Genomic DNA, 14,018 nt, shown 5'->3' with positions numbered 1-14,018 from the left:
TTTGTTCAGGATACATTGAATGCAAATATGGAAATGTCATAATATATAACTAATATATGCTAATACCAGTGGTTAAATAATAAAAAGTAAAATTAAAAAAAAAAAAACAGCCAGGTGCTGGTGGTTCACAATTCTAATAGAGCTATTTAGCAGATTAAGAATGGGAGGACTGTAGTTTGAGACCAGTCCAGGAAGAAAACTTCACAAGACTCTTTTCTCATCCTAAATGGTGTCATACTAAATTCTATGGGAGATTGAGATCAGGAGGATTGTGGTTCCAGGCCCACTTGAACAGAAAAGGCCAAGAGATTCTGTGTCTGAGGAAAGCTAGGTATAGTAGCTCATGCCTGTGATGGCACCAGGTATGGAAGCCTGAAGTAGGTGGATCATAGCTTGGGTGTGACCCAGAAGGAAGCAAGACTCCATTTCAAATAACTAATGTATGCCAGGCTCTGATGGCTCATACCTGTAATGCTAGCTACTCAGGAGGCTGAGATTTAACTAGAGGCTCAAAAGCAACTCAGATAGACAAGTTTGTGAGACTCTTAGCTGCAATTAACTATCAGAAAGCTAGAAATGGAGCTGTGGCTCAAGTAGTAAAGTGCTAGCCTTGAGCAAAAAAGCTCAGGGACAGCACCCAAGCCCTGGGTTCAAGCCCCAGGACCGGCACAAGAAAACAAAACAAACGTGAAAAGGGGCTGGAGGTGTAGCTTAAGCACTAGTTAAGCACCAATTTAACATGAGGTAGAGTTCAAACTTCCTATTTCCTTAGTAGGAGAAACCCATTCAAAGAAAAAAAAAAGAAATGAATATTTCATTTTATATTATTTGCGTTCTCTCTAACGGAAGAGATTCATTTATGATAGTGATTTTTTCAAAATAATTTTATAGCAAAAACTAATATTTGGATGCTAATTTTTTGAAGGTGTTGCCAGTACTGGGGCTTGAACTCAAAGCCTAGGCACTGCCCTTTAGCTTTTTCATTCAAGGCTGGTGCTTTACGTCTTGAGCCACAGCTCAAGAAATAAAGCTATTTTGTGATTAATTGGAGATAAAAATAGATTTTCTGTTCAGTCTGGCTTCAAACTTTGATTCTGAGATCTCAGCCTCCTGAGCAGCTAGGATTACAGGTGTGAGCCACCAGTGCCCAAATAGTGTTTGTTTGTTTTCTGTTTACCTCTAGCTCTAGTTTATAAAAACATTTTATTTCTACTTATTTGGAAATGACTAGGTTTATGTGTTTTCTTTAAGTGATTATTAAAGGAATTTTGGTCCTAGAGCTCCCTGTTCTTTATTCAGGAGTGCAATGGTTTAGACATTGTTGGAACATTTTACATTTTGTTAATATATATGACTACATAAGAAGTTTTTACTTACTTTCTTCTAACAATTATTCTTTCTATAATTCCTAACAGGGCATATCTTTATTGCCTTTTTCTCTAATTCCTTTAGGACCTATCTGTAGCTTCTAGAACTGCCTTTGTGCCAGAGGAGAGTTAGTGCTTTGTTCTGCGACATTATGATGCATGACACGTGTCAGTAAAACCCTGGGAGAACATTTACTTTCTTGCTAATCCAGTGCCATCTTGTCCCATGTGCAGGTATAGTGGAGGATTACAAGCCACCATTCTATGATGTGGTTCCCAATGACCCAAGTTTTGAAGATATGAGGAAAGTGGTGTGTGTGGATCAGCAGAGGCCAAACATACCCAACAGATGGTTCTCAGATCCGGTAAGAGTACCAGCCATGTTTTAATTGTAGAGCAAACCTCAGCCCTTGGTTATTTGCTTGCTTTCTGAGTTGCAGTTGTCACTGGTATCTGAGATCTGTATTGTGTGTATCTACTGTTCTCAAACTTATGTAGAAAGGTCTCAGAATCTAATTGAGCAGGTTTGGAAAAACTATCTCATTCTTAAAGCCCCATACCAGATAGATCTTGCTAATGATTGATGATATTTACAAGGATTTCTGTGTTCAACTCCAGGAAGTAGAAGAGTCATAACTACTGTGATTAGCCCCAAGACTATAGTTTTATGTGTTAACCAAGACATATAGAGTGATATTTTTAAGTTCCTTTTACCTCACACACCTGAGATTCCAAACAAGCTACAAGCTGCTCAATACTCAAGAGACTGTGCTGCTGTTTATAAGTAGTAGCAGATCTAAAATATCTAGACTGTATTTACCCAGAACAATGAAAACTGTTGAGATTGTTTTAAGAAGGGAAGGGAGAATTAGGGAGAGAGATGGAGGGGTGAGTTTGATTAAGATACATTGTATGTTTCTATGGAAATGACACAGTGGAACCCTCCTCCCCCTGTTCAACTAATATTTGTGAATAAGAACATATCTTAATTATTTTAAAAATCATATATGCTATTTCTTAAAAAATATCTTTTGAGAAATGACTCTAGTTGCAAATTTGACTGTTATCTAAGATACCGGGTTGTTTCTATTGCTTTTAGTACCCATAAAACCATTAAGGGGTCTAACCTGGCCTACAGAACTTTCTTGATAAAGTAAGTTGGTAGTATTCAAAGTCCAAAGGGCTGAGTTCGTGGAACTCTTTTAAGCAGCTTTCTTATCAGTTTATAACGCCTTGGATACTGGTTTAAGGAAAATGACAATCACATCTCCAACTTTACAAGACCTGCAGAGTTCTTTAAAAGAGCTGACAAGATATCTGTCCAGCTTCTAGGGGCCACTAAAGGACCACTACCAGCCAGGTTGTCACTGTGATGTTTGTTCTTTATCTCCTCAGACATTAACCTCCCTGGCCAAGCTGATGAAGGAATGCTGGTATCAGAATCCATCTGCGAGACTCACAGCTCTGCGTATCAAAAAGACTTTGACCAAAATCGACAATTCCCTAGACAAATTGAAAACTGACTGTTGACATTTTCATTGTGTCAAGAAGGAAAACTTGACGTCGTCCAGCTGGGACCTAATGCTGGCCTGACTGGTGGTCAGAACAGAATCTGTCTCCCTCCCTCAATGGCTGCTTGGATGAGGCCAACCTCTTACCCAGCCATGTGCTGGGGGACACCAGAACCACCCTAACCTCGCTCATTGACTGTGAACTGGGCATTTCCTGAACTGTTCACACTGCAGAGACTAATGGTGGACAGATACTATCGCAAAGATAGGCAACTGGAGGAACAGAGAAATCCTGAAAGAGATCTGGGCATTAAGACAGTGGCTTTGCATATCTTTCACAGGTCTCCTAGACACTCCCCACGGGAAACTCAAGGAGGTGGTGAATTTTTAATCAGCAATATTGCCTGTGCTTCTCTTCTTTATTGCACTAGGAATTCTTTGCATTCCTTACTTGCACTGTTACTCTTAATTTTAAAGACCCAACTTGCCAAAATGTGGGCTGCGTATTCCACTGGTCTGTCTGGATAATAGGAATTCAATTTGGCAAAACAAAATGTAATGTCAGACTTTGCTGCATTTTACACATGTGCTGATGTTTACAATGATGCTGAACATTAGGAATTGTTTATACACAACTTTGCAAATTATTTATTACTTGTGCACGTAGCAGTTTTGTAAAAACTGCTCTGTGCATATGTTAAAGCTTATTTTTATGTGGTCTTATGATTTTATTACCGAAATGTTTTTAACACTATACTCTGAAATAGACATTTTTCTTTTATTATCAGTTAAATTCACATTTTAAGTGCTTCACATTTGTATGTGTGTAGACTGTAACTTTTTTTTTCAGTTCATATGCAGAATGTATTTAGTCATTACCCATGTGACACCACCGAATATATTACTGATTTAGAAGCAAGGATTTCAATAGAATCTTAGTCCTGAACGCTGTGGGGAAAATGCATTTTCTTCGGAATTATCCATTACGTGCATTTAAACTCTGCCAGAAAAAAATAACTATTTTGTTTTAATCTACTTTTTGTATTTAGTAGTTATTTGTATAAATTAAATAAACGGTTTTCAAGTCAAATGGTGAGATTATTTTCAATGTATAAAAAGGAATGTATGTAACAGAATGTATTTTAAGATGGGAGCAACAGAAGTACAAAACAAAACTGAAAATTGAATTTGCTTTTCCTCTTTTTTCAAGACAAGTGGATTGGTGAACTGAACCTGATTGTATTGTACTATGAAGTTATCCTACAGCTGAACTTTGATACTAGAGAATTTTTTTTCTCTTTCTTGGCTGTGAAGTTTCCCCCTCCAGTGTCTCCAACTTTAAAGTGAGAGTAAAAGTCCTCTCTGATTTGCTTTCTCACAGGAGGTTTAGAGTGCAAACAGGAAGGATGCCAAGGCATTTTCTTAGTATCAAGAACAGGTGAATGCAGAGCCATCTTGAGTAGCTCCCTCTGGCTCTTGGGACTCCATCTTTAGTTATTTTCCCTTTTGTGTACAAAAGGATGGGCAGAGCTTAGAGCAGGCCAAAATAGTGATGAGGTGAGAAAGTTCTGGAAGATCATCCAGTTGTAGGTTAATAACTTTATTAGCATGTATTTACTTGGAGGGGAGAGAACTGAGTCACACGCGATCTTTTTAAACTACAATTTTAATTTGTATTACATATTACATAAAATCCACTGCCTTAATTTGCATGTAAGTCACAGTGTAGTGTAGCCATCTCCATCATTACCGAACCCTTTATCTTACAAAAGCTATCTCTATACTCTATCTCTTAAGCACCAATTTTCCTTCCTCCATTCTTCTTGCTATCTATCAATTTGACCACTCCAAGTTTCTCATATAACTGCCCTTTTGTAAGACTTGGTTATTTATCCCTTAGCACAGGGACTGCAAATTACCTCCGTGTTATGACATATGTTTGGCTAGACAATATTTTGTTTAACTTTGTATTTACTAATGGACATTCCATCCTTTAGTTCTTGTGAATAATGTTACTATGAACTCGAGTATACAAATATCTCGAGTTCTTGCTTTCAATCCTTTTATATGTTAAGAGATACAACAGAATCACATTTAACTTTCATTAAAATTTTGAATCCTTACGTAAAAGTACATGTACATAAAAGTACATGTATATAAAAAGGAGCATACACATGTATATAAAAAGGAGAATTTTTTCTGATTTTTTTTCCTGTCCTGGTGCTTAAACTGGGCCTGCTCATTGTCCCTGGGTTGCTTTTGCTCAAGGCTAGAGTTCTACCACTTGAGCCACAGTGCTACTTAATGGTTTTTTTGGAGTAGTTTATTGGAAGTAAACATCTCAGGACTTCCCTGCCCAGGCATGCTTCAAACTGCAATCCTCAGATCTCAGCCTCCTAAGTACTTAGGATTATAGGTGGTGGCTGGCCTTTGTGAATTTTTGGAAATAGTTCCATAAAAGTAGCACCCAGATCAAGAACCTAATATCCAGAAGTTTCCTGCTTTGCTCTCCAACTTCAAGACAAGTATCCTGACTCCTAATAGCATATATTATATTCATCAATGAATATATTATTGCTGAATACTTTGTAAGTGACCCCTTATTCAGGAGTGGTATCATTGGGCCTCAGGGTATAGTATATGTTCTACTTTTGTAGATATCACTCACCTATTTTTAACAGGGTCATTCAGTGTATATTCCTGTCCACCAATTAATACTTTGGTTCTCCATCTTCCAACCATTCTTAGCAAGTTCCTCTTTTCCAGTTTAGTCACTCTGGTGGGTGTTGAACACATATTTTAGCAAATCAAAGAAACACGGGGGAGAGAGCACATGATGGGTTACATAGTTCTTGCCAGTCCATTCAGTGACTACTAAGCCCAAATGAGAAGGTCTAAGATGTAGATAAATAAGACTCTGTGTGTTGACTGTGAGTGATCATTTAGTGGTACAAATCATCTTATGCAGCCCAGACCTTGAATAATCAATAGTGGCTTTTTCTGGTACCTCTCGGGTATCCTCCAATCTGGTTTTAGTGACCAATAGGTTATGTGTGAGTCTCAAATAGCTCTCTTTTTCTAACCAGTTTTAACCCCATCATGTTAACTGTTTTCTTACTGATTTCCAAGCATAACCTCTTTTAAGGATAATGTTGCCATGAACTTGAGTTCATGAAAAATTCTCTTTGTGTTCTTGAAGTTGGGGACATGGATGAGGTGAGAAGAGGAAACAATAGCCCTTGCAGAAAAGCAGGTTGACATATTCATGCCATCCTGGTATCCAATATTTAGGTTTAATGATGTGCCAGAATGAGAATTTCTGCTTGTAAGATCAAAGTCATTTCTCTGGCGGTATGACAGTTGGCAAAGATGATATACCTTTGTTTGTATAGAACTAGGAATGGGTTTTGTTCTCTAAGTTATAGAGCTGCCACTGAAAACTGTGAGGTGAAGACATTTGATTTGCCATTCTTCCCTCCTACTAATTTTTTTTTCTAATATAGCAGAGATAGGTCATTATCTCTCAAGGGCATTGCACCAGGATGACGCTGTTGTTTCTTAACAAAATTCACCATTTCATGTTGTTGCTTTGTGAGGCTTAGCCTACAGCCGCCATCTTGGCTTTGCCATCCAGTATCTTGGAGGGATCAAGACATTTCTACTGCCCTCCTGGGATCTTTCTTCATAATTGCCTTATGAATTTCCCCGGTTATTTCTAGTGAAGGAAGCCGGTTTTCTCATATCTTCTTTTTAACCTCTTTGTTTTGCCTAAAGGCATCTTTCAGTGATTTCCTAAGAAAGTGTGTGTAGGAGTAACTTTTTTTGAGACCTTTCACATCTGAAAATACCTGTCTTCACATCTAATTAAGAGTTTAGGAATTAGGAGGGCCAGGTTTAGTGGCACACATTTAGTAATCCCAGCTACCTGGGAGGCTGTGGTCCTAGGTCAGCCTGACCAAAAACTTAGTGAAACCTTCATCTCAACCAAAAAGTCAGGAATAATGGCTTATCTCTGTAATCCCAGCTCCATGGGAAGCATAAGTAGGAACAATTGCTGTTTAGGCTGGTCCAGCAAAAATGCAAGACCCTATCCAATACCTCAAGTAAGAAGTACCGAGGATGTTAAGAAGTCTAATTATAAATTTAGAAACATTTTTTTCCTCCACAGATGTTTTAGGATTTTTTTTTTTTGTCTAATAGTGCCTGCCATCTGGGTTCCTATTATTTAGGTATTATACCTTCTGTGCTGATGCAATTTTAAAAGTTGTCCTATTTTCTAGGTCAGTGTCGGAAATCTATCTGTCTGTCTGTCTGTCTGTCTGTCTGTCTGTCTGTCTGTCTGTCTGTCTATCTATCTATCTATCTATCTGTGCTACAGAGTTGGCGAACAGATACCCTGGTGATGATTTCAGTACTGCTGCTTAGTAGATGTCTGTGCTAGGCCACATTCCTTTTGTGCTTTAGTTTCTTCTATACTAGGAGTAATAGTGTTACCAATCTCAGATTTCTTGTGAAGATATAATGAATCAGTAATTATTATCAATTCTTCCATTGTACTTTCGAGCATTTATACTGCAGTTTTTAATTCTCAATGTTATTATATAGTTAGTGATGTATCTTCTATTCAGAAAGTGGGAAGCTCCTTAAAAGTCAATTTAAGTGTAAAAGCTGCCTGTGTAATTACAGCTATATCTCACTAAACATGACACTCATGATGTTAACCAAAATTTTTCTTTTGTCACTTTGAAGGCACATGGCATACTGTCTTCATACTATTATTTGAGCCTTTCCTTATGTATTTAGTCAGCAGTTACTATTTCCAGCACTTTTTTTCTGTTGTGTAGATCTGATATCATTTTCTTCTGTCTTTAATATTTGTTTTAGTGTGTATCCACTGATAATGAATTCTTTCAATCTTTGTGCATTTGCAAAGTCTTCATGTTACTTTCGGATCTGAAGGAATGTTTTTGTTAAGTATAATTCTTAGTTGACAATTTCATTACTTTAGAGATACTATTCTTCTGTTTTCTTGTTAGCATTGTTTTCTGTGAGAAATCTGCTGTCATCCTTATCTTGGTTCTTCTTTATATTTAAAGTCTTTCCCTTCCCTTTCTTCCCCTTGGATACTTTAATTACACACAGATTCACTGGTATACATGGAATTATTTTTCTTTTATATATTTTATTTTGTGTGGTTTCAATTGCTCTGTCTTCAAATTCACTAATCTTTACTTCTACAATGTCATTAAATCCCAGCTAATGCCTTTTTCATTTCATGTGTTAAAGTTATTTTTAATCTCTAGAAAGTCAACTTGTACATTTTGAAAATGGCCTTCTAAGGCTTTCCTTATAATTTTGGCCAAGTTGAATATGGTTTATTATATATGACAATTACATGTGTCCTAACATTCTTGTGTTCTAATGTCAGTTCTGAGTTAGTTCCATTCAGTTGATTACTGTTTTCATTGTATGTCATATATTTTTTACTTCTTTACAGCCCTCCCAATTTTTTTTATTGGATGCCTGATATTGTGCTAGGTGCTAGATATGTTTCTTTTCCTAGAAATACTCTTCCTCTTTGTTCTAGGATACAATTAGGCTACTTAGAAATAACTTAGTCCTTTGTCTCTTTCAGACTTGTTTGGGGGATGGTAGCAATATTTAGTTGAGGTTTTGTTTCCCACTACAAAGCAAGACTATTTTATAAATGCCCAGAGAATTATGAGTTTTTCCAACTGGTAGATACAGTAGGAACAGGAAGACCAAGGACAGTTGTCACTACTTTTTATGTTGTTCTTTCTTTAGCACTGTGTGGTTTCTTCACAATGACTAGTACCCAGCTGAATACTATTCATGCAGTATGGAGCTATGCCTCCTGGAGATCTCGTTTGAAACACTTAGGAGATTTTGCATAGCATACTGTGATCAATTTTTCAGATCTCCAGTTGATACATTAAGGCAGTGGGTCTCAGATCATAGTCCCTAAATCAATAATATAATCTGGGAATTTATTACAACTAAGATTTATTATGTCACACCTCAAACTTACAAAACCAGAAACTCTGGGCAAGAAGATATGATTTAAAATGGCAATCAGTATTTTAACAAACCTTGAAGTTAATCTGATATGTGCTAAAGGTTGAGGATTAATCACTTAGAACCTGCAGGTTGAGTACATGGGAAAGAGGTGTGTTAGGAAAGATTACAAGGGATCAACCTTCATGATCAGGCAGCTGCCAGTCTCATGTTGCATAGGTGGGCCTAGTCACAAAGAGAATTGAAGACCAGTTGCCCAAGCTGACCAAACAATACAAGAAGTAGGAAACATGGTTTTTCTTCTTGGAAAGTTTTGTGGTCAGAAAGTTCCAAATCCCTCTTCCCTTCTAGAAGAGAGGATTTGAGAAATGAGAGAAAGTTGGGCATTGGCAATAACTGGTGCTTTTTATGTACGTAAGAATTTCAAGAGAAACAAGCTAAGAGACTGTGCTCAGGAATTCTGTTCCTGGCTTTTGGGATTTCTTGGTTTCTAATGCCATGCCTAGTAAACAGGCTATTGGCTCCAGAGAGGGAAGTTGGCACTATCATAAAAGGGGAAAGGAGTTCAGGGCACAGGGCAGTGGGCATTGGACAAGTGTTGCAAAAATGTTGGGTAAAAGCATTTGTCTTGAGAAAAATGGCCTTTCCCCATCAATAGGCCAGGTTCCAAAACAGGGGTGTGTGTCTAAAAGGAGCCTCGTTGTACTCTTGCTCTGTCTCTCTTGACAATGCCATGGACTTTCTTCTCTGTACCATTCAAGGATAGAACAAGAAGGGGAAAAAAGGAGAAAAAAGTAATGCTGTCTTTGTTTCTGTAAGTGGCTTATTTTGGCAGGGGAGGCAGGATAAAATCATTCATATTTTAAGTAATTAAGCACTTCCTGAACAGATCCTAATGTGAGCATGAAAGATTGATAGCCTGAATACGTCTTTAGGAGGTACAAAAAAGTAATCGTGTGTGTGTGTGTGTGTGTGTGTGTGTGTGTGTGTGTGTGTGTGTGTGTGTGTTAACAATGTGTATATATATTTAACATTTTTGTTGTTTGTTGGTCATGGGGTTTGAACTCAGGACACTGTCCCTTCGTTTTTGCTTAAGGCTAGCACTATACCACTTTGAGTCATGGCTCCACCACTGGTTTTCTGGTGGTTAATTGGAGATAAGAGGTTCACAGACTTTTCTTGCCCAAGCTATAGCTTTGAACTGCAACTCTCAGATTTCACCCTCCTGAGTGATTACAGGAATGAACAACTGGCACCCAGTTAACTTTTTTTAAATAGTAAAAAAGGATGATTTTTGTAAATGGCTAGGCAATAGGCATAGTTAATACAATTTCCTCAAAGTTGTGAGATTTCAGGAATTATTTAGAGCAGGGCTATATATTCTTTGCCTATAGGGCTGTTCAGTACCCTATCTGGGTTCCTTTATCATTGTTCCTATCTCTTTATTCAGTAACATTTTTAATGATTTACTACAAGCCAAGCTTGTAGCTGGTGCTAAAAAAGCAAAAAGTAAGAGATAACTTAAGAAGACAGACATGCAAAAATGCAGAATATGCTGCCTTTTAGGAGTCCTGAGCAAAGAGAATCTTTTTCTTTTTCTTTTTCTCTTGTCTTCCCTCCCTTCTTCTCTCCTTCCCTCTCCTACCTTTTTCCTCTCCTCCCCCTCCTCCTTCCTGTCTCCCTTCTCCCCTCCCCTCTCCTCTTCCCATCTCTTCTCTCTCTTTTTTTCTTTACAAGGAACATAGTCTACTGCCTGAATAGAAGCTTTGTGTCTGTTTCCTGTAACCAAGTCAGCTCAGTCTTCTATCTGCACACTATATTACTTCACCACCACTATGATCAAGTTCCTAACTTAGAGCCCTCTCTAAAATGTTTGTATAATAATTAATTACAAAAATAACTTATCATTGCAAGCTGTTATGTGTTCCAGCACCCTCTCTAAAGGCTTAATAGTTATTCATCTAACATATCAATGTATTTAATTCTCATTGAGCATTTATGTGATTTTTACTCCTGCCTTGTAGTGACTGTCCCTCTAGTTTTGGGATTTTGAGTTACATGAATATTCTCCTGACCAAGTTCATTACTTTGTATTCCTAGAGGCACTCCCAGTGCCTTTCTGGAAAATCACTGGCTATGGAGAAAAAGTTGGGCTATACATTATTATATTTGGGCTGTTGGCTTAACTGGCAGTCTTCCCTTGTAGAATGTGAGCTTCTTGACAGTAGGGATTGTTTGACACATACTTGATACCTAACATATATTCTTTTTTCTTTGCTTTTAGAAGAGTGGCAAATGGTGGCTTCATTTATGCTGTTGGACCTTCTGGTAGTACCTGTCATAATTGACATCTTTGATCCAGGGCAATTACATTTATTATTAGTAATAGTTGAATGAAGTGCTGTAGATTGAATCAAGGGATTTGCTTATGTAGACAAATTTTGTAGCACTGAACTACCAGGCCCACCTCCCTCATTCCAGCCCATGGGCTCTTACTTTGAATGAGTCTGGTTAGCTGAGGATAAGCTAGGAATGAGTGATAGGGACTGGGACATAATGGAGAATTCATGTGCTACTCAGTTGCAGCTGATTGCTGCCATACAAGAGTGATGACCCCATAATGTGAAAATTTCCAGTTTTTCATGCTAAATCAGGAATCTGGGTTGTCTTATACAGTTACCAGTAACAGTGGTGACCTTAGGAAAATCTGAGATCCAAATATTTGACATGATTTCTCCATGTTTTGCATTTGTGAAAGAGCTAAAACTGATTGCTTTGTGTTTTAGAGGGTTTGTTTGCCACATGGAGACACACATAGGAACACTCAAAAAGGAGTAGTTTATATTGATATCTGGAAAGTAGATGGAGTAGTCATGAAAGTATTGGATGATGTATATTCTGATGTAACTGATCACAGGTAAATACCTAAAATGGAGGAAGAACATAGGTGAAAAAGGATGAACACTAATGAAAACAGCTCTTAGATAAAGGGGGAGAATGTAGAGAAATATCAACACTTCCCCAGAAGGGCTTTTGTTATGTTTTCCATTAAAGTGGCAGAGTCATTGTGTCCAAATGCTTAGTGATAATATCAGTTTTGGAATTAGTGAATTGTCTTAATTTCTTGCAGGAGAAACTGCTCATTTTGTCTGAAATCACACCCATCATTATTATCATTTGTTATAAGCATAGAACATCACACAATCTCTGAAAGGGGTTTTTCCACAGAAGGATGATTTTGAAATTTTCATGTATGCATATGAGGAGTGTTGATAATTTCCTGGAGGATGGCATATCCTTAGAAAAGTGAAAAGTATTTATTGACTTCAAACGTGTCTTCCCACATGCTATGTGCCAGGTGCAGTCATAAACAACTTCTGCTGAGGAATGATGACCAGATAAAAGAAGCAAAAGTGGGTGATGTCTATCTTCTCAGAAGTGCACAATTGGCTTGGAAGGAAACAGAGTCAGCCACAAGAAGTTACAAAATGAGGAGGAAAGGAAAGAAAGTAGAGAAGAAAGCAAACTTTTTTTTGGAGATTTTGAAGACCATTATTAATTGTCTGGTTAAGTCTATCTTTCTCAGTGCTCTCATCATAGAGAATGTGACTGACTAACTGGCTCATGATATTTCTTTTTTATTAATTTATTTGTTTTTTGTTGTCAAGGTGATGTACACATTGGTATCAGTTACATAAGTAAGGTAATAAGTACATTTCTTGTCAACCTTGCTACCCTTTCCCTCAATTTTCTCCTACTTTCTCTTCCTCCCAACCGCCCTCCAAGTTGTACATATTGTTTCTAACATATTGTCTTGTGTATATCACTGTTACATTGGTTCCCCCTTGTCCTTTGTCTCACCATTCTGTTGTTTCTTCCCTTCCCTAATTCAAATATATATATATATATATATATACATATATATATATATATATATATATATACACACACACACACACACACACACACAATAACAGGGTACCAAAATTAAATACAGTGACAAGAGGATAGGGGGAGAACATTCAAAAGAAACAAAAAAATCATATAGTTCATTAAAAACAACAACAAAGAAAAACCTCTTGTGTCCATGTCTTAGAGTTCATTTTGCTTAGCATCATCTTATATGGTCATATGTACATAGCTATTGAGCTATTCTGCTGATCTGCTAAGATTATCCTAGAAGTATACTGGTTATTGTAAATAAGGGACACCATGGGACCTGTGTTTCTTTGGGTCAGGCTTCCTTCATTTGATATGATTTTTTCCAAGTCTTTCCATTTCCTAACAAATGGGGAAGTGTCAAACAAATGGGGAAGCATAGAATTCCAATATATATATTTTCATGATCCATTCATCCATCTACTGAAGGGCATCTGGGTTGGTTCTATATCTTAGCTATGGTGAATAATGAAAGCCAACATTCTTTTGCCTGAGTTTCTTCCTGTTTCTCCTCACATGAAAATATATTGACTTTGCAATCTCTAATATTGCAAAATTTAAAGTAATAATTTCCCTCAATTTATTTACGTAGCAAAGTAATTTCAAATTTTATTGTTTATTAAGTAAAAACGTGGGATAGACATACCAACAGCTAACACTTATTGAATGGAAGATACAACATATAAGCATACACCACTATATCCAGCCATTGTGTTTTCCCTGTAGCTAGGATAACAGGCTTGTGCCACTAATGACACCTAACCATTAATTTAAATAGAGTCTTGAAAACATCTTTTTTTCCCAGGTTGGCCTCAAGCTATGATCCCCTGAGCTTTGTCTCCCAACCAGCTAAGATTACAGGCATGAGCTACTGAACTCATCTTGGAATAGCATTTTTAAAATGCTGAAAGGAAACCTTTGTCAATCTGGAATTTTATACCCTGTGAAAATATCTTTCAAAAATGAAGCTGAAGTAAGACTTTTTAAGATAAACCAAAGCTGAAAATACTCTCCCAAACTAACATATTACAAACATTATTGAAGGAAAAATTTCAGTCTAAAAGAAGTGATATCTGATATAAATTCCTATTCAAAGGAATGATGAAGATAAATATATTACATATATAATTTTTTCATTTTAAATGATAGCTTTATTAATATCAAA

The 14,018-nt window shown here is 37.1% G+C and overlaps 1 protein-coding gene across 1 annotated transcript in view; it reads left to right on the top strand.

Moving 5' to 3' along the window:
- The window catches only part of Acvr1 (activin A receptor type 1), a 121,448-nt gene extending 117,480 nt beyond the window's left edge, over positions 1–3,968 (top strand). Inside the window, 2 exon segments of the mRNA XM_042683502.1 lie at positions 1,602–1,732; positions 2,763–3,968. Of these exon segments, the coding sequence (XP_042539436.1) occupies positions 1,602–1,732; positions 2,763–2,897 (266 nt within the window). The 3' untranslated portion in view covers positions 2,898–3,968.
- The last annotated feature ends 10,050 nt before the right edge of the window (positions 3,969–14,018 follow it).

This window comes from Dipodomys spectabilis, unplaced genomic scaffold (assembly GCF_019054845.1).
Source record: "Dipodomys spectabilis isolate Male_0828 unplaced genomic scaffold, ASM1905484v1 ptg000081l, whole genome shotgun sequence".
In the NCBI taxonomy this organism is placed as follows: Eukaryota; Metazoa; Chordata; class Mammalia; order Rodentia; family Heteromyidae; genus Dipodomys; species Dipodomys spectabilis.
This window is presented reverse-complemented; position numbering and strand designations above follow the sequence as displayed.